At 35.6% G+C, this 25,992-nt stretch overlaps 2 protein-coding genes across 2 annotated transcripts; both read left to right on the top strand.

Annotated features, from left to right (window-relative positions):
• The first annotated feature begins 9,420 nt into the window (after positions 1–9,420).
• Positions 9,421–10,479, top strand: LOC110888376 (F-box/kelch-repeat protein At3g17530). Its single transcript, XM_022135905.1, has one exon. It carries the CDS (start codon positions 9,421–9,423, stop codon positions 10,477–10,479), a length of 1,059 nt encoding a protein of 352 aa, XP_021991597.1.
• A 250-nt stretch (positions 10,480–10,729) lies between these two features.
• Positions 10,730–15,374, top strand: LOC110888377. Its single transcript, XM_022135906.1, has 4 exons — positions 10,730–11,141; positions 11,225–11,916; positions 11,997–12,234; positions 12,337–15,374. Exons 1-4 carry the CDS (start codon positions 10,730–10,732, stop codon positions 15,372–15,374), a joined length of 4,380 nt encoding a protein of 1,459 aa, XP_021991598.1.
• Positions 15,375–25,992: the final 10,618 nt, after the last annotated feature.

Here is a 25,992-nt window from a genome sequence, read left to right as displayed (position 1 = left end):
TGCCGTCTCCACCGTCACAGCCAGTGGATCGGGACTCTAGAGACTCGCTCTGACTGAAGCACGATGGTGGTGGTTCTTGGATTGAGACTCGGGTCAGTTTTTCGTCCCCGGTGTGTTTCAGGCGGAGCTTCGGTTCACGGTCATAGCAAACAAGGGTAATGTTTTTACCCTTTTTCTAGTATGATATCTGAGTTAAGACTGGGCTATTGCTTGCAAACTAGGGTAATGTTTTTGATGTGTTTTTTCTACTTTGTTTTTTTTAATCAATATGTTGCCTTTTTAGTGTTTTGGAAACTCTTATTGTATGTAATACTGCTGGAAATTCTGGGTTTTTGTTAAATTTATATCAATGTTCCCATCTTGTTTGAGATTGCCTGCCATTATATTTTAAGAAAAAAATATTAAATTGTTTGTTTTTGTTGTCTCTTTTATGTTGGTGGTTAAGAGGGGTGTTTTGGTGTCCACCGAATGTTGTTTGGGTGTGTGTCATGATCATATTTGTGTTGAATTTTGTTCATCTCTATTTAAACTATAGTAGTGGTTTTAGTGAAGCCAAGACATCAAGAACCAAACCATTTAGCCCAGCTGCAAACAATTTTTTTGTTTTTATAAGTTTGCCTTTGGTACTCCATTGAATGTTGTTTGGGCAGTGCCCGGTGGTGTCCCGTGGTGCCGATCGAATTGGCGGTGATGACGATGGTGTGGCAAGGATGGCGGAGGGGTAGGTTTTTGAACCTGCAACCCCACTTTTTGCAGCCATGATTAGCGGAAACTTTGTGCCAAAACCCGTTTTTTTCTAGACCCACGGATGGTTTTTTGATTCTTGTTGTTTGGTTTTTTAGTTTTTTTTTTCAGTCCATGATGGTAAGTTTTCAACTTATCTGCCGTAAAAAGTTTTTTGTTTGGTGTAAAAAGATTTTTTTTAACCTGTAAAATTTTTTTGGCGTAAAACGTAAAACGTAAAATGTAAAACGTAAAGTTTTTAACGTAAAACGTAAATTTTTAACGTAAAACGAAAGTTTTTAACGTAAAACTTAAAACATAAACTTTTTAACGTAAAACGTAAAATGTAAAACGTAAAGTTTTTAACGTAAAACATAAATTTTTAAACGTAAAACGTAACTTTTTAACGTAAAACGTAAACTTTTTAACGTAAAACGAAAACTTTTTAACGTAAAACGTAAAGTTTTTTAACGTAAAACGTAAAACTTAAATTTTTTAACGTAAAACGTAAACTTTTTAACGTAAAACGTAAACTTTTTAACGTAAAACGTAAAACATAAACCTTTTAACATAAAAAACGGCGCCTGAAAAAGCCGGGCGTAAAAACGGGGCGTAAAAAAACGGCTCTTAAAAACATTTTTTTTAAACAAATCTTAAATAAAAAAAATCAAAAAAATCTGATTTTAAAAAATTATTTAACAAAAAAAATCTGTTTTTAATAATAAATAATTAATGAATAGGACAAATAATGCAATAAAAAATAATATATAAAAAAGACAAAAAAAAAATTTACTTAAATACCCTTTAACAATAAAATATTAAAAACATAATAAGACAAAAAGAATTTTATAATAGTTTTTATTACTTTTAATCTCATTCATCCATCTTGAAGATCTAATAGTTAGAAAGTGGTTCTAGTGGTTCTTACAACTAGTGGTGGTTTTCATTTTAGCGGCCCAATATATATATATATATATATATATATATATATATATATATATATATATATATATATATATATATATAGTGGAGGGTTCAAATAAGATTTCTTTTGTAGAAATATAAAAGATAAGTTTTAAACTAATATAAATGCTATAATTAATATGTCTATTTAATATTATTGTAAGGGCATATAGGTAAAATCATAATTTTAATTAATTTATTGTATTCTCTTAAATTAGCAAACCAGTCAAAACTTGTAAATCATTTTTAAAATATATTCTTTCAACACAACCTAATTTATGATGAATAACACTTTTGATATGTGTAGATTAAATATTGATATGTGTCAGACAAATTTCGGTGTGTATAGGATAAATTTCGATACGTGTAGGATAAGTTTTAAATGTGTAGGATAAAATGTTTTGATTAATCATCCATAGAGAAACTAATTAATGAGAGGAATTATAAACTATTTATTGTTTTACCAATATGCCCTTTCTTCTCTTTGTTCTCACATTAAGTTTCTTCTCAAATAATCGTTCCTATCTATACTATTATAATATATATATATATATATATATATATATATATATATATATATATATACTACTTTAATAAGGATATGTGAAGGACAAGATGGTAATTGAACATGGTGTTGAAAAAACACTTAATGCACAATGTACAACTGTTAAGGCACAAGAAAACACAAACCCTTTTACCCTTTACAAGGGTATACATCTGCCGTCCAAATGTTTTAACTTCTCACACGGATCAACATCGGGACCGTCCATTTGACTTCACACGGATCACCATATGCTTTCTCTCTCAATGCTCACACATCTCACAAAACAACATCAGATCTTCTTCTCTCTCTTCTCTCTCTCTTTTCTCTCTTATCGGCGATCTAGGGTTTCATGAGTTCTATCACCAGATCCGTTTGAATCTATCATCAGATCCGTTTGATGAGCAGATCAAGGGTTTCATGAGATGTTCTGGCAAGGGATCCACAGATTTGAACAAGGGATCCGTTTTATCTGGCAAGGGATCCACAGATTTGAACAAGGGATCCATTTGATGTTCTGATAAGTTGCTTTATCTTTAATCTTGATGTAGATTTGTTAGTAGATATCTTACCATGTTCTTTTGTGATTCTTACTTTCAGGTGAAGCGGTTGACGGATGTTCGAAGGACGAAATCTGAGGTTTACGAAGGATTTTCTCATGTGTTTTGTGATGAATCGACTCAGGTTAGGTTCTAAATGTTGATTTATCTTTAATCTTGATGTAGATTTGTTAGTAGATATCTTACCATGTTCTTTTGTGATTATTACTTTTCAGGTGAAGCGGTCGACGGATGTTCGAAGGACGAAATCTGAGGTTTACGAAGGAGTTTCGCATGTGTTTTGTGATGAATCGACTCAGGTTAGGTTCTAAATGTTGATTTATCTTTAATCTTGATGTAGATTTGTTAGTAGATGCGGTTATTTCAAATTAGGTTGAAAGTCTTGTGATATTTGAATTTGTATTTTTGGTGATGATAGTTAGATTAATTTCAGATATGACATAGTGAAAGGATAAATTGTTTTTGTAGTTTTGATTTTACTTTGTTCTGTTATATTTTGATCTTTTCCTTCATTTTTGGGACTGATAAGTGTCATGGTTGTGTGATAATTATGATATTTAGGTCATTTAGATATGGAATTGTGAAAAGATAGATTGTTATGTATTTTTGATTTTGGTTTGTTCTGTGGGATGCTCGATGAGCAGATCTAGGGTTTCATGAGATGTATCACAAGCTTTATCTGGCAAGGGATCCACATATTTGAACAAGGGATCCGTTTGATGTTCTGATAAGTTGCAATGAGTGTTATATATCTTACCATGTTCTTTTGTGATTCTTATCTTTAATCTTGATGTAGATTTGTTAGTAGATGCGGTTATTTCAAATTAGGTTGAAAGTTTTGTGATATTTGAATTTGTATTTTTGGTGATGATAGTTAGATTAATTTCAGATATGACATAGTGAAAGGATAAATTGTTTTTGTAGTTTTGATTTTACTTTGTTCTGTTATATTTTGATATTTTCCTTCATTTTTAGGACTGATAAGTGTCATGGTTGTGTGATAATTATGATATTTAGGTCATTTAGATATGGAATTGTGAAAAGATAGATTGTTATGTATTTTTGTTTTTGGTTTGTTCTGTGGGATGCTCGATGAGCAGATCTAGGGTTTCATGAGATGTATCACAAGCTTTATCTGGCAAGGGATCCACAGATTTAAACAAGGGATCCGTTTGATGTTCTGATAAGTTGCAATGAGTGTTATATATCTTACCATGTTCTTTTGTGATTCTTACTTTTCAGGTGAAGCGGTTGACGGATGTTCGAAGGACGAAATCTGAGGTTTACGAAGGATTTTCGCATGTGTTTTGTGATGAATCGACTCAGGTATGTCACTCGCAACTCGCAAGGAAACCTTTTTTTAGGATCTGAATTTAATTAGTTATACCTTTGGTTAACGACTGTCACGAATTGGCTTTGGCGACGCTGAACGCTGCCGGAGAAAGTGTATCTGCTTGGAGAGTCTCGGAATTGGCTTTGGCGACGCTGAACGCTGCTTCATTCGAATCGATGGGGGCTTCATATGCAGAATGTTCCCTCACTTAGTGGTCTCATGCTCACTCAAGTAGAGGTAAAGTAAAGTTTATCATCATTCATCAATTTTCTTTTCTTTTTTGTTTATAATAAAGGTTTTTATATTTGCAACTTGACAAAATGTGATTTATATTAAATTTATTTTAAGTTAATAGTGTACTGGTTATAACTAATATCAAATCTTTACTAATACTTGATTTCTTTTTATGATGGTTGACTTTGCGAGAACTAACGGAGCGTTAGTGTCAAGAATGGGCTGAGATTCGAATTCAGTCGGTTTTTCGCTCTTTTTTGGTAATTTCTAAGCCTTGAATATTAATTTTTAACATGCTATGCTACTGAGAGAATATAAACTTGACTATATTCTCTGTTATTTGATCAGAGGTAAAGTAAAGTTTATCATCATTCATCAATTTTCTTTTCTTTTTTGTTTATAATAAAGGTTTTTATATTTGCAACTTGACAAAATGTGATTTATATTAAATTTATTTTAAGTTAATAGTGTACTGGTTATAACTAATATCAAATCTTTACTAATACTTGATTTCTTTTTATGATGGTTGACTTTGCGAGAACTAACGGAGCATTAGTGTCAAGAATGGGCTGAGATTCGAATTCAGTCGGTTTTTCGCTCTTTTTTGGTAATTTCTAAGCCTTGAATATTAATTTTTAACATGCTATGCTACTGAGAGAATATAAACTTCACTATATTCTCTGTTTTTTGATGTGTTTTGTTATTTTTATGCTTTTTGTTTTTTAACTGATCTTAACCCATTTGACTTATGCTACAGACAAAAAGGGATCAAGATCGGGACCGTCCATTTGACTTCACACGGATCACCATCTGCTTTCTCTCTCAATGCTCACACATCTGACAAAAAGGGATGCCAAAAGCAGGGAAGTACAATCTACCGGAAAAAGCAACACTTTACTTTTGTGTGAAAGACAGCTTGCTTGCTGCAGTCTCTATAATATATCAACACTCTTCCATACACTGTTTGAAAGACAGCACTGCTTCCTTCAGTCTCTATAAATAATCCAGAGATATCTACACTCTACTCACACTTTACAAACTCTCAACTACACTCAACTGAAATCGTAAGTTTATCTCAGTTGAATAATCCTACTTTCAAAACATCAACTTAACAACTTCTATTTACTTCGATTTCAGAATATATCAACTCTTTGCATTCGGATCTTGCGTTGTTTCTCGGCTCTCACATCAAGGTTTTAAAATTTTTGTCGGCTTTTCACATCTCCCTCTTGCATTGTTGTAAGTTCTTTCAAATATGACATAGTGAACGGATAAATTGTTTTTGTGGTTTTTATTTTACTTTGTTCTGTTATATTTTGATCTTTTCCTTCATTGTTGGGACTGATATGTGTCATGGTTTTGTGATACTTATTATATTTAGGTCATTTTTGGGGATGATAAGTGTTGTAGTTCAAAGAAAATTATGATAGTTAGGTCAATTTTAGATATGGAATAGTGAAAAGATAGATTGTTATGTACTTTTTATTTTAGTTTGTTCTGTGGGATGTTTTGATATACTTTTTCATTTTTCGGGATAGTGAACGGATAAATTGTTTTTGTGGTTTTTATTTTACTTTGTTCTGTTATATTTTGATCTTTTCCTTCATTGTTGGGACTGATATGTGTCATGGTTTTGTGATACTTATTATATTTAGGTCATTTTTGGGGATGATAAGTGTTGTAGTTCAAAGAAAATTATGATAGTTAGGTCAATTTTAGATATGGAATAGTGAAAAGATAGATTGTTATGTACTTTTTATTTTAGTTTGTTCTGTGGGATGTTTTGATATACTTTTTCATTTTTCGGGATAGTGAACGGATAAATTGTTTTTGTGGTTTTTATTTTACTTTGTTCTGTTATATTTTGATCTTTTCCTTCATTGTTGGGACTGATATGTGTCATGGTTTTGTGATACTTATTATATTTAGGTCATTTTTGGGGATGATAAGTGTTGTAGTTCAAAGAAAATTATGATAGTTAGGTCAATTTTAGATATGGAATAGTGAAAAGATAGATTGTTATGTACTTTTTATTTTAGTTTGTTCTGTGGGATGTTTTGATATACTTTTTCATTTTTCGGGATAGTGAAAGGATAAATTGTTTTTGTAGTTTTGATTTTACTTTGTTCTGTTATATTTTGATCTTTTCCTTCATTTTTGGGACTGATATGTGTCATGGTTTTGTGATACTTATTATATTTAGGTCATTTTTGGGGATGATAAGTGTTGTAGTTCAATGAAAATTATGATAGTTAGGTCAATTTTAGATATGGAATAGTGAAAAGATAAATTGTTATGTACTTTTTATTTTAGTTTGTTCTGTGGGATGTTTTGATATATTTTTTCATTTACTTAGTTCTGTTATGTGTCATGGTTTTGTGATATGTGTACTTAGTTCTGTTATGGAATAGTGAAAAGATAAATTGTTATGTACTTAGTTCTTTTCCTTCATTTTTGGGACTGATATGTGTCATGGTTTTTTGATAATTATGATATTTAGGTTCATTTACTTAGTTCTGTTATATTTTGATCTTTTCCTTCATCATTGCAGGAATTTTTTTTAAAACAGTACTGTATTCAAAGCAAAATAAAACGCCGTATTCACAAAACAATACTGTATTTACAAAGCTGTATTCAAAACAATACTGTATTCAAAACAATACTGTATTTAAAACAATATTGTATTCACAAAGCTGATTGTTATAGTTATTATGTATATGTGTAAATTATAGTAAATTGTTTTTGTAGTTTTGATTTTACTTTGTTCTGTTATATTTTGATCTTTTCCTTCATTTTTGGGACTGATATGTGTCATGGTTTTGTGATAATTATGATCTTTTCATTCATTTACTTTGTTCTGTTATATTTTGATCTTTTCCTTCATCATTACAGGAATTTTTTTTAAAACAATACTGTATTCAAAACAAAATAAAACGCCGTATTCACAAAACAATACTGTATTCACAAAGCTGTATTCAAAACAATACTGTATTCAAAACAATACTGTATTCAAAACAATACTGTGTTCAAAACAATACTGTATTCAAAACAATACTGTATTTAAAACAATACTGTATTCACAAAGCTGATTGTTATAGTAATTATGTGTATTTTTCAGTTTACAAATCACTCCAAACACATATCAATTGAGAGGTATGGGCGGTGGTTATCCAATTCCCGTTGAATCACTAGGATCAACAAACCATTTAAACCTTCCTGATTCAAACCCTCTAACTTCAAACCCACCTCCGGTGTCAACCCCACCTCCGGTTTTAACCCCACCTTCGGTTTCAACCCCACCTCCATTGGCAAACCCTGAATATGATGATCCATTTGGTTGGACGGATGAAGAGTTGAATTGGGCGTATGACTATACCTTCGCTCAACTACAATTTGGTGGACTACAAATTGAGGGGTGCCATCGTCCGGTGCCAAACACTCCTATACTTCCTATGCATCCTCCACCTTCAAACCCCCCTTATGTGGAAAACTACAGTCAAACACAAGAACTACCGACCTGGGCTGAAGGGTACGAAACTGACCCTGGGGCGGTTTACGAACCACCATTGGATGAAAAAATGGTTTGGGAACCTTAGAACAACTTTTATGATGACTGTAGTTTTTTTTTTCTCGAATTAGTTTGAATCTTAATTATGTAACTTTTAATTATGTATTAGTTTAAATTTAAATTTGTTGCTGTTTAATTTTAATCATGTTTTAGTTTAAATTTTATTTCTGGAGTTTTTATTTTTTTAGTTAACTAATATTGAACACTTAATAGGATATGTCTGATCATTTTTCCGTTGAAGAATTTTCATCATTGACAAATGATAGAGCATGGTATAATATAATCTTTGTTAAGGTGGAGTTTATTTGGCATGACGTCGATGGAAAGAGATTAGTGGTTATATTTCTTGATCAACACGTAAGAACATTATTTTAATTTACTTTGTGTTATATAAGCGTTTTTCCACCACTAAATTTCTTTTCATTTTAGAGACAAAAAATTGTTGCGTTCGTCCCACAAAATTTGATACACAAATATAATGACGCGTCATTGATGGGTGGTTTTTTTTCGTTGAATCATTTCCAAATTGAGAATCTCAACTATCTTGAGTGCCCAAAGTACCAGAATTACGTGTTAGTTTGGTCCGAGAAGAAAATTGTCATCAACGAATATACAAAGCTTTCTTCACTTACGCTTACGATTCCAAGGGGTGCTTCTTTATATCCATTGGTCCCTTCCATTATAGAATTGAAGCATGACAGGAGACCTCAAATGGATATTGTTGGTACATATTAATTCTCTATCTATAATTTTTATTAAATATATAAAACTTTATATATGGTCTATACGATTTAACTGATTTGGTTTTAGATGTGGTTGGGAGAATAACAGAAGGCAAACGTGATCGATGTTGTTTTGAACTTTCTCTTCAAGATAAGACGTACGTTATTATTTATTATTAACATATTACAAACATAATATTTACGTTATATGTAAGAAAATATTATTATTAGAAGAACTTTAACCCAAAATCGTAATATACAGTGGTCACACAATACAATTGTTTTTGTCTGCCCTGAAGCCTTCCGATGTTATACGTTCCATTCGAGCCGTGCAACAAAGGTCCATCATATATGTATCACGTCTCAAGTTGGTTCATCTACCAGATAGTATGTTATGCTTTACACATGAACATTCTAATAATTAGTTAGATCTAATGGCTCATGTAGTTTAATAAAAGTTATATTTTATTTGTTATTTCAGTTAATATTTTGAAGTCTACGGAGTTGAGTACGATTACGTACGAACCGGATATGGTCGAGGCACGGGATATGTAAATTATGGATCGTTATCCAATTTGTGTTTAAGTTAGAAACATTTGGTGTTGTTATTTGTTTAGTTGTTGAATATTAAAGTCTCTCTTGGTGTTTCGTGTTTTGCTTTTTGTTTCCCTCATATTGATGTAATTGTAGAATTATTTATAATCTATCACCAAGGTATAATCTTCTTAGATTGGACAAATAAATAATCATTATCTGTATTAAACGAAGGTATAACCATGGCTGATCTTCCTACTCATACAATCGTGTTTGAGATATTAACGAGGCTGCCAGCAAAGGATGTAGGTCGTTCTAAGAGTGTATGTAAGCAATGGTATGCGTTATTGTCAACACAAGATTTCGTAAAGATACATTGTTCTCGCTCAGTAGTTTCATCTAACCAGAGAGTTCTACTAATTGATGACCTAACGTGTTCTGTTCGTCCAATCATCTCTAATAACAATGACTATGGTCCAAGCTCAACAGTTACATTTCCATTCCATCACCAAAATAATGATGTCTCAATACTTTCACATTTGAACGGATTGTTGTGTGTTTGCTTGAATCATACATACGAGCTGCTTCTTTGGAATCCAACAACTACTGCTTTCAAGCGTTTGTCAACCCCTGATTCTCATGGATTCTATATAAATAACCTTGATGCCATTGGTTTGTACGTTGACGCTGACGATGATTACAAGGTCTTGCATATAAAGCGTAGGAGTGGTGTACTTGGTGTCTATGTTTATTCTAGGGAAGTAGACTCTTGGAGAAATATTCCTTTCATAACAAGACAAGAGTACCTAAGCCCTCATTTCAATTGGTCAGCTGGCACATTTTGTGGTGGTACTCTATATTTCACTGTTTGCGAATGTTGGATTGGAGGTACGAATGTGGTGATTTGTTTTGATGTTAATTCGGAGCAGTTCAAGGAGATAAGCTTTCCACCCGTTCCTTCTAATGGAATGGTTCAAGGTGTTTTAGTTAATGTAAAAAATGTGCTTCACATGTTTGCTAGCACTGGCATGTTTGAGATGACAATTGACCTATGGACACTACAAGGGGATTACTGGATTAAGGTCTTATCATGTCCTCCGATCCCCCCGATATCATTGTCATTGTGGTGCGATATAACACATTATGTGACAAATGGTAATTGGTTTGTGATGACTAAATTAGGGAAGTTGTTTACAATTGAAATGGATATGAAGCCCTTCGAATGTTTTTATCCCGTTTCTTGGTTTCGAGGTTTTAAGGGTGCGGTGTTTGTGCAGACCATTGTTTCACCAAGTATTTAGATTGGCTTTCACTTAATGTTATCATTATGTATGTCAATGTTTTAAGGATTTGTGTTTTTTTTTCTGTAAGTCATGATATTCCGTTTAAGTCATGTATTTTAATGTTATCATTATGTATTTCAATGTTATCCTTCGGTTTGTTTTTCTCTAAGTTATGTGTTGGAATGTTGTTATGATTTGAGAATTTCATCATCTATGATAACTCTCTTTTATTTAATTTGCAAGGTATTTGTCATTTTTTCAATTTACAATGACTAATGGACTCTCAAACCCTCGAAATCATGCTTCTAGCTCGAGTGCATCTACTAAAGCTGAAAAACGAAAAGAGTATCAAAAAAGATACTATGCTGCACGCAAAGAAAATAACAAAGTATCTAAATTTGGGAGTGGTGATGCCCCCCAAAGTCCTTCATCAATATCTTTAATGAATAATAGGTCAACAGAAAGGACACCGTTAAGAAGTTTACAAACTAATATTACTCAATTTCTACAAACAACAAATGAGAACGCCTCAAGTGTTTCTACTACAAAATGCAAGGAGTACAATGAAGGATGTTCTAATACACCAAACGATAATGGAATGCGTATTTCAAATGGCAGTCAAGTCAACCAAACCCCGATAGATGATGTAATTGACGTAGTCAGGCATAGAACATCACGAGGTTTCTATTTATTTAACAAAGATTTCTTTTTCGAACTTGACATCTTTTACAACCTTCATTACTTAATACACCAATTTTTTTAGGTATTCAAATTCATCCGCGTACTTTATTACCCCAATTTGCTGAAGTAGTTGATCAACCTTCCCCCCAACATGGGAGCGTAGAAGATGATCCTTATAATTTTGTTTACAATGGTGTACCTGGAGAGCATCGTGTTTTAAAGGAACGAGGCGCATGTCCTAATTGTGGAGCCAAACGATTTCAATTTGAATTTGATACCTTTTGTTGTATGAGTGGGAAAACCGTGTTAGCAAACTTAGAAATTCCAGAGGAATTGTACCGACTTTTCACGTCTCAAGATGAAATTGGAGATTTGTTTAGGCAAAACATCCGTGCTTATAACACCAATTTTTCTTTTGCCTCAATGGGTGTGACATTGGATGATACATTGAACAATATGAGAGACGGCGTATATACTTTTCGTGCACATAAAGGAATATATCACAGAATCGACCAATTAGTTCCGAGGGATGGGACTCCTAGGTACTTGCAGTTGTATTTTTACGATCCTGATACTGAGTTAGATCACAGACTCCGATGGCCAAATCTTGATCGGCGTATTACTCAGATTTTAACACGCGTTCTTTCTACAAACCCATATGTCGATACATTTAGAAGACTTGCGGAACTAGGACCTCTGGACAACTATAGAGTCACTTTGAATACTTCGGTTGAACTTGACCAAAGGGTGTACAACCGACCAACGACATCGGAGGTATATATAATATATTATATTAATTGCAATTATTTAATATAATTGCTTATTTTACTTACTTATAGTTCACAATTATATAGGTTGCTGGTATTTGGGTTGAAGGTAATGACAATATCACTTCGTATAAACGAAGTATTGTAGTGTACGGTAGGTCTGAATATAGACAAACTATTCAGCCGTACTTCAGTTGTTACGATCCATTGTCGTATCCTTTATTTTTTCCTAATGGTGAGTCGGGTTGGCATGCTAACATACCACGTCAAGGAGTATCAATCAATGAGGTTAGCAACAATGACAACATCGAAGGTGAAATGGAAGGTACCAACAATTTGTTATCCTTTTTAAGTGAAGATCATAAAAATAGCGTAATGCGTTTTATTTTTATTAACTGTTTGTTTTTAATATATCTTCATCGTTCAGAGGCTAACACACGAAGTGGTAGAACAACCGTGGCTATGCGAGAGTACTACTGTTACAAGTTCCAGATTCGATCTACCGATAATGTGCTTTTGTTCGGTGGTAGGCTGCTACAGCAGTTTGTGGTTGATGTTTACATCAAAATTGAGACGTCACGCTTAGAATTTTGTGAGAGAAACCAGGAAAAAATTCGAGCCGAATTGTACCAAGGTATTGTGGATTGCGTCAATACTGGCGAGGTTCATGCAAACAGAGTCGGGAAAAGAATTGTGTTGCCTGCATCTTTCATCGGGGGGCCTCGCGACATGCGACGTCGGTTTCTAGATGCGATGACGTTAGTTCAAGACGACGGCAAGCCTGATGTATTCCTTACAATGACATGTAATCCTAAGTGGCCTGAGATATGTGATAACTTACATGTTGGTCAAACTGCTACAGATCGTCCAGACCTTGTTTCAAGAGTGTTCCGGGCTAAATTAGAAGATCTTAAGGATCAACTCTTCAAGAAACATGTCCTCGGGGAAGTTAAGTCATACGTCTATGTCATTGAATTTCAAAAGCGGGGTTTGCCGCACGCACATTTTCTCCTAATCATGTACCCGCAACACAAGATCAATAACGCGGACCATTATGATAAGGTTGTGTGTGCTGAAATTCCTAACAAACTAACACATCCCAGATTGCATGAGATGGTTGTCAAGCACATGATTCACGGTCCTTGCGGCAATTTACGATCAAGCAGTCCTTGTATGCAGGGTGATCCTAAAATTTGTCGTTTTCACTATCCTAGACAATTTAACGAACAGACGACACAAGGAGAAGATTCGTATCCGTTGTATCGAAGGAGAGACACCGGGATAGAAGTGGACCTACGAGGACAAACACTTGATAATAGATGGGTGGTCCCATATAACCCAAGGCTTTTGATGATGTTTAACTGCCACATGAATGTTGAAGTTTGCTCAAGTATAAAATCTGTGAAATATCTTTTCAAATATGTTTATAAAGGACATGACAAACAGGTTATTCAAGTCGATCAAAGTGAGCCAGGGGTTGTTATTAATGAGATAAAAAGATTTCAAGATGCACGCTACATATTGCCCCCAGAGGCTATGTGGCGAATTTTTTCCTTCTCTCTTTCTCAAATCTTTCCTGCTGTTCTAGCCTTACAACTTCATCTCCCAAATAATCAGATGGTTAGATTTAGAGATGATGACTTGATGCCTAATATTGTTGATAGGGAAAGGGATAAGAGAACCATGCTAACAGCATTTTTTGATCAGAATAGAAACGATGAAACAGCAAGGGTACATTTGTATAAAGATTTTCCAAAACACTATACTTGGAATGGAAGCACACGCCGTTGGAGTCGTCGTTTCGGTAAAAAACAAAGAGGTCGTATCGTTTCCGCTAATCCAGCCGAAGGAGAAAGGTACTACTTACGCCTACTTTTGTCAAATGTCAAAGGGCCTACTTCTTTCGAACATCTTTGCACAGTTAATGGTCAACGGTGTGCGACATTTCGGAAAGCAGCTCTTGAGTTAGGCTTAATAGAAGACGATGAATATCTATCACAATGTCTCGAAGAAGCCTCTACGTTTCAGTTTCCCAATGCTCTTAGAAGGTTATTTGCGACCATAATGATTTTTTGCCAACCTGGAGATATTCGAAAGTTATGGAATGACCACTTTGATTCACTATCTGAAGATCATCGGTTACACTGTCAAAGTATAGAACGAGTTCAAAATATGGTTCTTACCGAAATAAGTGTCTTGGTACAATCCATGGGTAAAAATTTCAATGAATTCGACCTTCCTAAGATAACTGACGATGTTAACTTACAAGATGCAGGTTATCGTGAGTTACAAGAAGAGTATGGGATTGTTTTGGAACCTGAACACTTGAGTGCCAAACATTCACTTAATCCGGACCAAAAAAACGTGTTTGATGAGATCATGATGCATGTTGATAATGATCTTCCAGGCGTGTTCTTTATTGATGGTCCAGGTGGAACTGGAAAAACATTTTTGTACATTGCCTTGCTTGCTGAAATTCGGTCACGTGGTCTTATTGCTCTCGCAACAGCTTCATCAGGTGCAGTGGCTAATAATATGCCAGGAGGTAGAACGGCTCACTCGAGATTCAAGATTCCTCTTAATCTTGAAAATAATTCAATGTGCAATATTAAAAAACAGAGTGGGGCCGCTAAACTGATTCGCTCTGCCAAAATAATCATATGGGATGAAGCGTCGATGGCTAAACGACAAGCGATAGAGGCAGTCGATCGTACATTCCAAGACATTATAGGTGTTAGTCTCCCATTTGGTGGAAAGATAATGGTTATGGGAGGTGACTTCAGACAGGTGTTGCCGGTTATCAAACGTGGCACTCGAGCACAGATTGTAGACTCCAGCGTACGAATGTCACCTCTTTGGTCTTTGACTAAGAAGATGCGGTTGACCATAAATATGAGAGCGCTGAAAGATCCATGGTTTTCTAAATTTCTTTTAAGAGTCGGCGATGGAACTGAAGAACCAATCGAAGGAAACTATATCCGCATACCCGATGACATGACAATTCAGTGCAACAACAGAGAAAACGCTATAAAAGAATTGATCCATGCCATCTTTCCATCAATTGAAGATAATGTATATTCTTCAGATTATATAATCTCTAGAGCAATATTGTCCACTAAAAATGATAGTGTTGACGAGATTAATAATCAAATGATTGAAATTTTTCAAGGGGAGGAAAAAGTTTATTACAGTTTTGATGAAGCTGAAGACGATCAGCGCAACTTCTATCCGGTCGAGTTCTTAAATTCGCTAAATGTTAGTGGTTTGCCGCCTCATAAGCTTCATTTAAAAATTGGATGCCCAATAATATTGTTACGTAATATCGATCCATCACATGGCCTGTGTAATGGCACGCGGTTGATATGTAAGGGTTTCATGCGAAATGTTATTGATGCGGAAATTGCAGTCGGTCAACATGCCGGAAAAAGAGTTTTTTTTGCCAAGAATCCCTCTAACCCTTTCTGAAGATGACATGTTCCCATTTAAGCTGAAAAGAAAACAATTTCCAATTCGACTTAGCTTTTCCATGACGATTAATAAAGCTCAAGGTCAAACAATTCCGAACGTTGGTATTTATCTACCGGATTCTGTATTTTCACATGGACAACTTTATGTCGCGTTATCAAGAGGGATTTCAAGACAAAGTACGAAGGTGTTGGTACATCTCGCCAAAGAATTCAAACAACGCGGAGTTTACACATCAAATGTTGTCTACCAGGAAGTGTTGCGTGATTAATTAATCGCATCCGTATCAAAACGAAGGTAAGTTAGTAGATTATGTGCCTTATTTGCTTCCTGAAATTACTTTTTAATTACTATTTTAAAGCACCTGTAAGCGTGTAACATTTTGTTATGTGTCGAAATCTGGTACAGGAGAGGAGAAGATACAAGAAAGTCATAAGCGAACGGATGTATTGGTAAAACAGGAAGAGATACAAGAGACTCCCCGCATTTTGTTTTTATTGTTTTGTCTAGCTACTTGACTGTTTCGAACTCTTCTTGTTTTTAATTACATCTACTTCCTTATTTTGTACTATTCTTGTAGAAGATCACGAATAAGAAAACTAACTTAAGTACTATACGATATATCACGAGACGACGGATAAACTAACGGTAAACGAGTATCCTATTGTAAATCGCCACTCCCGCCGCATCGCGCGGGTAACTCGAAAAAAAAAGCCTAAAAAACACACAAATTTTTTTTTTTTCAATTTTTTTTTATAAAAAGGTTTTATATATGAAAAAACTTTTTTTTCAATTTGTTTTTGTAGTACACATGTGTAATAATACACATGTGTAGTACACATACACATGTGCACTACACAAATTTTTTTTTTAAATTTTTTATATAAAAAACCTGCAAAAATTATTATGCAAAAAAAAAAAAAAATTGGTATGTTTTTTTGACTTTTTTAGTTAGTTTTCAAGTTTTCACAATAACTAGTGGTTTTCATTTGAACCTTCCGCTATATATATATATATATATATATATATATATATATATATATATATATATATATATATATATATATATGTGTGTGTGTGTGTGTGTGTGTGTGTGTGAGATAATTTAAAATTAAGTATTTTACTAGAATCTAAGCCCAATGTATAACCTTTGTATTCTCATTCCTTAGATAGGTATTCTGCATCCATGAATCAAAAAGTTTTCTGAAATTTGAACCTCCAAAGAAGTATGTGTTCTTCTTGGCGATCCGTGTGAAGAAAGGTGATTGGATCTCCATCCATTGCTCCACTTTGCAGGATCCGTAATGTTATTTTCTCCCAATCCAATCTCAGATCCATTTTCAAAATTCAAACCAAAAATCACATCCTCTTCTCCCCCTCAAATCTATCCATTTTTAAAATTAAAACCCTACTCACCCCAGTCTCTCTCCCTCTCAGATCTCCGCCAAAACAAAGGATGCCCTCTCTCTCTAAATGATGATGGTGGAGAAGTTTTTGGGTTTACCTACAAATTGAATTGGGAGAAAAAATCTAGGGTTTACATGTAACATTTGCAATTTTCAACCATTGTATAATTTCGATCGTTTTCGTGTTTTAATAAAATTGTTTATTTTTATTTACGAAATACGAAATCGTGGGATCGAGCAAGATGATATTCATAATACTTTCGAAACAAAATCCAAGTTACACATGCTCTAACTGTGACATTTGCACATTTTCAATCATTGTACGATTCCGAACATTTTTCGTATTCAATAAAATCTTGTGTTTTATTGCGAGAATGCAATATTTTTAATCGTTGTACAATTTCGATCATTTTCGTGTTTGATAAAATGTTATATTTTATTTACGAACACGTAACCGTACGATCGAACGAAACGATATCCATGACATTTTCGGATAAAATCCAAGTTACACATGCCTTAACACCTTTATATAACCTAAATATTAGGTTAAAAGGGGTTAAAATGACAAAACGCGGCAGTACAAGTCCAGGGGCCAAATCTGCCATACTGCTAAACTTGGCCCCAAGCCAAGCCTTACGGACCGCAATGGGAACCCCCATATGGTCCGTAAGGGGTACCCAGCACACTAGATTTGTTGGCAGCTTCCTAGCTCATGCCTTGGCCCCCAAGTCGTGAATTTTCCAGCTTCTTACCTCCTTTGGACATGTGTTATGACATTCCTCAGATCATGACACCTCAAGGACACTTGGCTTGATCTTATGAGTTCAAGAGCACTATAAATAGCCAAAGATTTCTTCATTTCAACTTGCGCATTTCTTAAATTCTTTCTCCCACTCTCTTGGAGCTTGTTTCCAGCTTTTGGAAGCCTCCTACTCTGAGTTTTGAAAGTGTTCTTCAACACAAGTAAGTGCTCTTCCTTGTTCTTTCATTATTTTGGCATTTTTAGCCAAAAGTCAAACAGTTTGACTTTCTATTTGACTTTCGGTTCTGACCGTTTTTGGTTAAGTCAAAGTTCAATTGAACTTTGCAACGTGATCGTAATCACGAAGGTTATAATCCCTTGCGATTGCACCTTCTGATTACCAAGTTTACTAGGCGAAGTGACGAGTCAAAGTTTTATAAATTAAAAGTAAAAAATGCGCAAAAGTGCATTTTACAACCAAACTGTTTTTGGGTTTTAAAACTTAAAGTTTTGACACCAAATCAGTTTTATAACTTAATTAGACATGTTCCAACATGCCTAACTTGTCATTTCTAGTTTAGTGCTTTTATTTTAGTCGTAAGTCGAGCGGTTTGACTACCGCTTTGACTTTCGAATCTGAACCGTTTGGTCAATCTTAGGATTTGACCAAGCGCATTTTTATAACCATATTATATAGGGAATAACCCTCTGAAGTTATACCTTATAGTCATAAGTGTTTTGGTCAAAAATTACCGAAGCAATTTAGTGATCAAATTAGTTAAGTGAGGTAGTGTGCTAGAAATGTATGCTGAAAATATGCTAGTTAAGTTATTTGCAAAATCAGTTTCAGGATACGGCTCAGGATATAGAGCTATATTTATGATAAAACAATGAGCAAAAATGTAAAGGATGACACATGATGTACGAGGAAAGCCCTTGATCAATCTAGATCGCCGGCACAAAACCTCGAGAGCTGACAATCGCAGCTGCCTTGTTCTTCTATTACTTCAAATATCAGGATACAGTGCAGGATATGATGCGGATCAACTAGGTGTTACAATGTGATTCGAGTACAAGTGTGTTGGGATTGAACCCTACCCCAGTGGAACAGATAATTAAAGCCAAAACTGGATCAGGGCAGTGGATCCAGAATAAACAGATGTTATGCTTCAAATCTCTCCCCTTGAAAGTGGTTTTAACATCTGCTGACCTCCAATCTACTGATCTTTACAATCTACTGACCAACAACTGCTGCCCAAGTTAAAGACTGATGAAAGACTAAGGCTCTGATATTCAATCTACTGGTATGAGTCAAGCTCTGCTGGATATGTAAAGTGCTGCTGGGTTCACATCAGTGGAAGGATGCAGCAGTAGTTTAGTTTACTTTTTGAATTGTATTGTAATAACGGTTGTTAGCATAGCAGAGTTTGTATAGGTCAGATGTTAGAGTTTGTTAGGAGGTTAGATGTCACTTTCATGGTGACGTCAGCAAAGATGCTCAGTGGTTTGTCTCGTGCCTATAAATAGAACAGTGCTCTGTACTCTTCTATTAGCTCTTCACCATCTTCTTCCTGTACGAACAAATCACTGAGCTCAGGCTGAGGGGGAGTTTGTAGCATACATGCAATTGTAATCAATGTTTGAAATAAATTTAAGCATTCGGTTCTTTGTTGAAAATGTATGTTGAAAGCAATTCTCCTGTTTGATTGTGAAAAGTTTGTTATCATCTAAATTCCGCTGCACTACTCTTTCATTGTTCATCTTAATTCAAACATAAATCACAATCAATCCAAACTCAGATCCTAACAATTGGTATCAGAGCTCGGACAGTCAAATTTGATTTAATAATCATTTTGACATGTTGGTGCTCGAAATGTCTGTTGACTACGTTTGCATTGAGTCTTAGGTCAAGATAGGTTAGATTAGAGCTTGAAAGTCAAAATTAGGGTTTAATGATGAGATTTCGCTTATGTGTACATAAGTTAGTTGGGATTTCGCTTATAGGTCACTAGGGGGGTTTCGCTCCAGGGAACCAGGTAATTTCGCTTATGTATCACATGGGGTTTCGCTCATAGGGCAGTCCATATGAGCGAAATCAGTCAGACTATAAATACCCTCATGTGTGATCTCATTTGTAACTTGGAGCGAAATCATGTCATGCTTGGTGTAACGAAACTCTATCAAAATCAATTCAGAAAACATCAATAGAGAAGGAATTACAGAGGAAAAGCTGTTGTTACTTTGTGTACATTGGTTCCGCCTTTATACGCAAAGTTGAACTACCTTAACTGACTTTTCAGGGTCGCAAACCGGTCCAACATGACATAAATAGTTCAGCTCGTAATCGTTGATACTGATAGTTTGTTCGTTTTGTTGAAAAATAGAGTAAGGTTTAATCACCATTAAAGTTGATTAATCAGTGCCTATAAAACAACCAGGATGACGTCACAATCACAAGATGATAAGAATAACATTGGCTCTCTTTTCAAACCACCCATGCTTAAACGTAATGAATACAACATCTGGGAGAGAAGGATGGGTCACATCCTTGCTCAATAGAATACTGGATGTTGGAGATCTATTGTTTTTGGACCACATGTTCCCATGGTGCCAAGTGCTGAGGATTCAAAGAAGTTCGAACCTAAAAAACCTGAAAATTATACTGAAACTGATTTCCAAAAGTTCGAACTCGATGCCAAAGCATTTAGCATCATTGCATCTGCATTACCCAATGAAATCTATGCTGGACTGTTACATTGTAACAGTGCCAAAGAGCTATGGGATGCATTGAAGGAACAGTTTGGGGGGGGGGGGACAGAAGAAGTTATTGAAAATAATAGGAAAATTCTGAATTAGCAGTATGAAACCTTTTGTCACATCAAGGGTGAATCATTGACCCAACAGTTTGAGTTTTTTAGCTGTCTCATTAGTGAGCTAAAACTTGTTAAAGTTACATTTCCAAATGTAACTCAAAATAGCAGGTTTCTTAGATCACTACCTGAAAAATGGGATACAATTGCTTTTGTGACTAGAAACTCAGCTGAGTTCAAAGATCGGACCCTGACCCAACTTCATGGTAGACTCCTGACCTATGAAAGGGAGTTAAACTAGAAAAAGAGGTTGCAAGAGTCTGGAAAGGTTGCAGATGACTATTCATTTGGCAGCACAGTTCTTTTTGGTCAGGAAGAATCTAATAGCAGCAGTAAGGATCAGAGTTTTGATCATTTTATTGACATAACTGCTAGTTTTAACAACTCTGATCCTCACTCTGCAAATTATGCTTTCACTGCAAATTGTGAAAACCAGATGTCAGATAATTTGTGTTTTGAACTCAATGATTTGCAACACTTTGATCCCACTGACTTAGAAGAAATGGACATTTTGCATCAATTGGATTTGCTTAGTGTAAGAACAAGCAAATTCTACAAAAGAACCGGGAGAAAATTCCCAGGGTTACATGGGAATTTAAAAGTGGGGTTGGATAAGTAAAAAATTAAGTGCTATAGTGCAATAGGCTAGGTCATTTTGCTAGGGAATGCAGGAGTCAAACCACTGGTCCTATAATAACTCATCCCAGCTCAAACCCTAGACCACAACATCAAAGCACTGTGCAATATACCCATTATACCCCTGCAGCACATGCTAACACTGCTCACTATGCTGCAACCCCTGTGCCTGTGCATTATGTTTAAACCACTGTTCCACAAATTTAGTATGTTCAAGCCCCTGTCCCTCAGGCACAAGTGCAACCTATTGCACCTCAACAAGCTGCTCCAACAGTGGTACAACCAGATCAGCAAAACTTTTTCACCCAAGGCTTTGTTGACTGGAGTAGCATGCCTGATGAGCTTGGTGATGAAAATTTTGCACTCTATGCTTCTAATGATAATCTTAATGGTGAATTTTGTTTGATGGCATTAGAGTCAATACCAGAAGGGGTAGAAACTGAAGGTGAACAGCTAAGTGCTGAAACAGTGGATGAAGTGGTTGAAGCAGTGGTTACTGCAGTTGCTGGTGAACTACTACTGGGAGAAAGTTCAGAAACTCTGATTGAACCACTGTCTGACCCCTTGTCCAAAGAAGACAAAGAGAAAGAGGAAGAGAAGAAAGCAGGTGAGGAAGAAGTTAGAGTTGATGAAGAAGGTGATCATCAATGTGATTGTGCCATGATGGCTGCTGCTAAGGTATCACCTCAAGTTCTTGAAAAACTGTGTTCAGACAAATGTATTATTGCATTTGCTAACATTAAAGAGGTAACTGAAAACCTTAGGGATAAAGTCTTATCTGATGAAGTCAAATTTGAAAAGTCATTAAAAGAACTTAGAAACAAACTGACTAAAAAAGACAAAGAAATAAGCAGTCACAAAGAAGAGCAGAGCATAACCAAGACTCAACTCCAAACTATGGTAGAAAAATACCAAGTTTGTAAAAAGGAGTTGGAGTCCACCCAAATCATTTGTGAAAGATGGGTGGAATCTTGCAAAGGTTATGAAGTCATGCTTGAGAAACAGCTTGAAAGCAATGTCAAGTTTGGAATAGGATTTAGAAAATATGATGAACTTGAAAACAATGCTGTCAAACAAGCTGGTTCAACTGAAGTAAAACCAACCAACAAGAATGGCCAAGAAGTTAAAATTACTGACAAACTTGGTAACAAAATTACTCTGGAAAGACCATCTGGGGGATCCTCAACTTTTGAGGAAATTGAGAAATACCAATTCAAACCCACATGGTCTGATAAGTGTGACATTCTTGAAAATTTTAAGCCCATGGATTTCACAACCACTGATGGTGTCACAGCTCCAAAAGAAAAGGTCATTCCTATCAAAGGTATCCCAACAGTGGTTCAAAACTCTGTTGCTAAGGAATCTGAGAACAGGAAGAAAAGAGAAAAGATTAAACACCTGTTTTGCGATTTTTTTGAAAAGAGGAATCATCTAACAAAAGACTGTTTTCATCTAAAAGTATATGATCTAAATAAAAGAATGAGTACACTGCAAAAAACATTCTTAAGTTCATCAACATCTGTCAAATTCACCAAGAAACAACCACTATTTATGCCAGTCCAAACAGCTGTCACAAAACAGCTAAACCAAACATCTGTCACAAAACAGCTGAACCAAACATCTGTCCAAAGAGATGTTCAAGTGACTGATGCACCCCCTGCCAATCAATTCAGGAGAGGCAAGGGACAACCATCATACCAAAGGATACCACATGTTTATGAGGCTTACAAAAGGCCCTCAAAACCAAGAGTGAACAGGCATCCTTTTGGTTACCAACAGGTGATTGCTCAAGACCCATAATAGTGGTTAGAGAAAAACAGTCCTAAAACTGTCCAGACACTTGATCTAACCACTGCCCATGCACCTGAGACCATCCCAGACATTGTTGAGACCCCATCCAAAGCCTTGTTGGCTTTGGAGACCCTAATGAACTAATCCTTTTACTTCATGTGCAGGGAGCTTCTACATGTTTAGATAGCCTTTGGCATGTAGATAGTGGAGGCTCCAGGCACATGACAGGAGGTAAAGCCCTTCTCAAAGATTTCAAAATCCATGGAGGGGGTGATATATCCTTTGGTAATAATAGTAAAGGGAAAGTTCTGGGGTCTGGTACAGTACAGTCTAGTAATGTAAAATTTGAAAATGTCAATCTAATAGAGAATCTAAAATTCAACCTCCTGAGTGTTTCACAAATGAGTGATAAGGGGTATGGATCATTCTTCACAAAGGAGTGTTGTAGGATTGTTGGACCAGAAATGGTTGAAAAGATTGAAGCAATAATCAAAAATGGTAAAACTAAACTTGTTGCTCAAAGAAGTGGCATTGTTTATGTTGTTGATATGTCAAAAGTGTGCCCCAGAACTGATGCCTGTCTGTTCTCAGCTGCATCAAACAAAGAGACAAAACTATGGCATAGAAGATTGGGGCACATAAATTTTACGACAATCACTGCCATTTCAAAACAGGGGTTAGTAAGAGGTTTACCTCAAAAACTGTTCACCTGTCCTGAGCATTGTGTTTCCTGCCTAAAAGGTAAACAACATAAAAGCTCCTACAAATCCATTGATGAGTCCAAAATAACCAAATGTTTGCAAATGCTTCATATGGATTTGTTTGGCCTAGTTAAAGTCATGAGTCTTAAGAAAAAGAGATATTGTTTGGTTATTGTTGATGACTTTTCTAGGTTTACATGGACTTATTTTTTACACTCAAAAGCTGAGACTGCAGGCATTTTGCAAGACTTTGTGAAACAAGTTGAAAAGCAGTTTGACCTTCCAGTAAAAATCTTCAAAAGTGACAATGGCACAGAGTTCAGGAATAAGGAGTTGGATGATTTCTATGTGTCAAAAGGAATTGTGAGACAACACAACATTCCAAGAACACCAGAACAAAATGGGGTTGTTGAAAGAAAGAACAGAACTTTTATTGAGGCTGCCAGAACCATGCTTGCAGATTCAGGTTTGCCATTAAGTTTTTGGGCAGAGGTAGTAAACAATGCTTGCTATGTCCAAAACAGAGTTTTAATCAACCCCAGGCATCAAAAGACTGCCTATGAACTGTTGTATAAAATAAAGCAATTAATTTCATATTTCAAAGTTTTTGGTTGCCCATGCTTCATTTTAAACTTAAAAGATTCTATCTCTAAGTTTGCAGCCAAAATTGGTTGTGGTTATCATCTGGGATACTCAACCACTGCTAAGGCCTACAAAGTGTTTAACACAAGGACCAAAGCAGTGGAAGAGACTTTGAATGTAAAGTTCAATGAACTTTCATCAATGAAAATCCTAGCAAATCCTGCAGAATTGTTTGATCTTGATAAATTCACTTTTGAAAATACTGCTGTCTAGACTAACAGTGCAGGTCCATCAGAGAATTCATCACCAGACTATGGGTATGAGATCATCATTCCTCAACAAAAGTCTGTCACATTGGGAAGAGTAGCAGATGTACAAAACAGTTGTCAAAGCTCAACCACTGCTACCTCAACAGTTGTTGACCAAAGTAGCCCCTTAACCCCTACCTCCATATCATCAAACACTGTTGATAAAGTCCTCAAACAGTGGATCAAAGTCAGCATGTGTCCTCACCTTTGCCACCTATCCCACCACCTTTTAAAGCCACTGCTGGATTATCAAAGTCACCAACAGTGGCTAGCTCAGATGATTCACATCTGCAGCCATCCCCACTTAATGCCATTGTTCCATACCAAGGAGAGCTCATCTTCTTGAAATCTCATCCATCAGACCAAGTTATTTGCAACATCAATGAAGGGGTGCTCACAAGAAGTCAATCCCAAAACATTTATCTCTTTGCTGGTTTTCTATCACTCCATCAGCCAGTCAAGTACCAAGAGGCACTAAAAGACAACCGCTGGGTAGAAGCCATGCAAGAGGAGCTCCAACAGTTTCGAAGATAACAAGTTTGGGAGCTTGTACCATTGCTAGAGGGTGTAAGTCCTATTGGCACAAAATGGGTCTTCAAAAATAAAACTGATGAAAGGGGTATTGTTGTAAAAAATAAAGCCAGGCTTGTGGTTCAAGGGTTTAGACAAGAAGAGGGCATTGACTATGATGAAACTTTTGCCCCTGTAGCAAGACTTGAAGCTATCAGATTATTTCTGGCCTTTGCTGTCAACCACAACATCAAGGTGTATTAAATGGATATCAAATGTGCATTCCTCTATGGTAAGATTCAAGAAGAGGTTTATGTCTATCAACCTACAGGTTTTAAGGATCCATTTAATCCAAATCATGTCTACAAGCTGAATAAAGCTTTGTATGGCCTGAAACAAGCACCAAGGGCCTGGTATGAAACTCTGTCCACCTTTCTACTTTCCATTGGTTTCACAAGAGGTAAGATAGACAAAACATTGTTTCTAAAATGGAGAGGGAAGGATTTGATGATTGTCCAGATTTATGTGGATGACATCATCTTTGGAAGCACATGTAATAAAATGTGTGAGGAGTTCAGAAAACTCATGACAGCTGAGTTTGAAATGAGTGCAATGGGTGAACTCCAGTGCTTTCTTGGTCTCCAAGTAAGGCAACTGCAAAATGGCACTTTTATCCATCAAGGCAAATATGCCAAAGAACTTTTAAAGAAATTTGAGATGGATGATTGTAAACCATGCAGTACACCCATTGCAACCAATAAATTAGTAATGTCTGATGAGAAGGATGAATTGGTTGATCAAACTTTGTATAGAAGCATGATTGGGTCTTTATTGTACCTAACTGCATCTAGGCCAGACATCATATTTGCAACATGTGTCTGTGCAAGATCCCAATCAGCCCCTAGAAAGTCAAACCTTATTGCTGTAAAAAGGATATTCAGATACCTCAAAGGTGCTCCCACACTTGGTATCTGGTATCCAGCTGATGGTAAAATTGAGCTTTCAGGTTTCTCAGATAGTGACTTTGCTGGGTGTGACAAAACAAGGAAGTCCACTTCAAGAGGGTGCCAAT

The sequence above is a fragment of the Helianthus annuus genome, chromosome 11 (genome assembly GCF_002127325.2).
Source record: "Helianthus annuus cultivar XRQ/B chromosome 11, HanXRQr2.0-SUNRISE, whole genome shotgun sequence".
NCBI lineage: Eukaryota > Viridiplantae > Streptophyta > Magnoliopsida > Asterales > Asteraceae > Helianthus > Helianthus annuus.
This window is presented reverse-complemented; position numbering and strand designations above follow the sequence as displayed.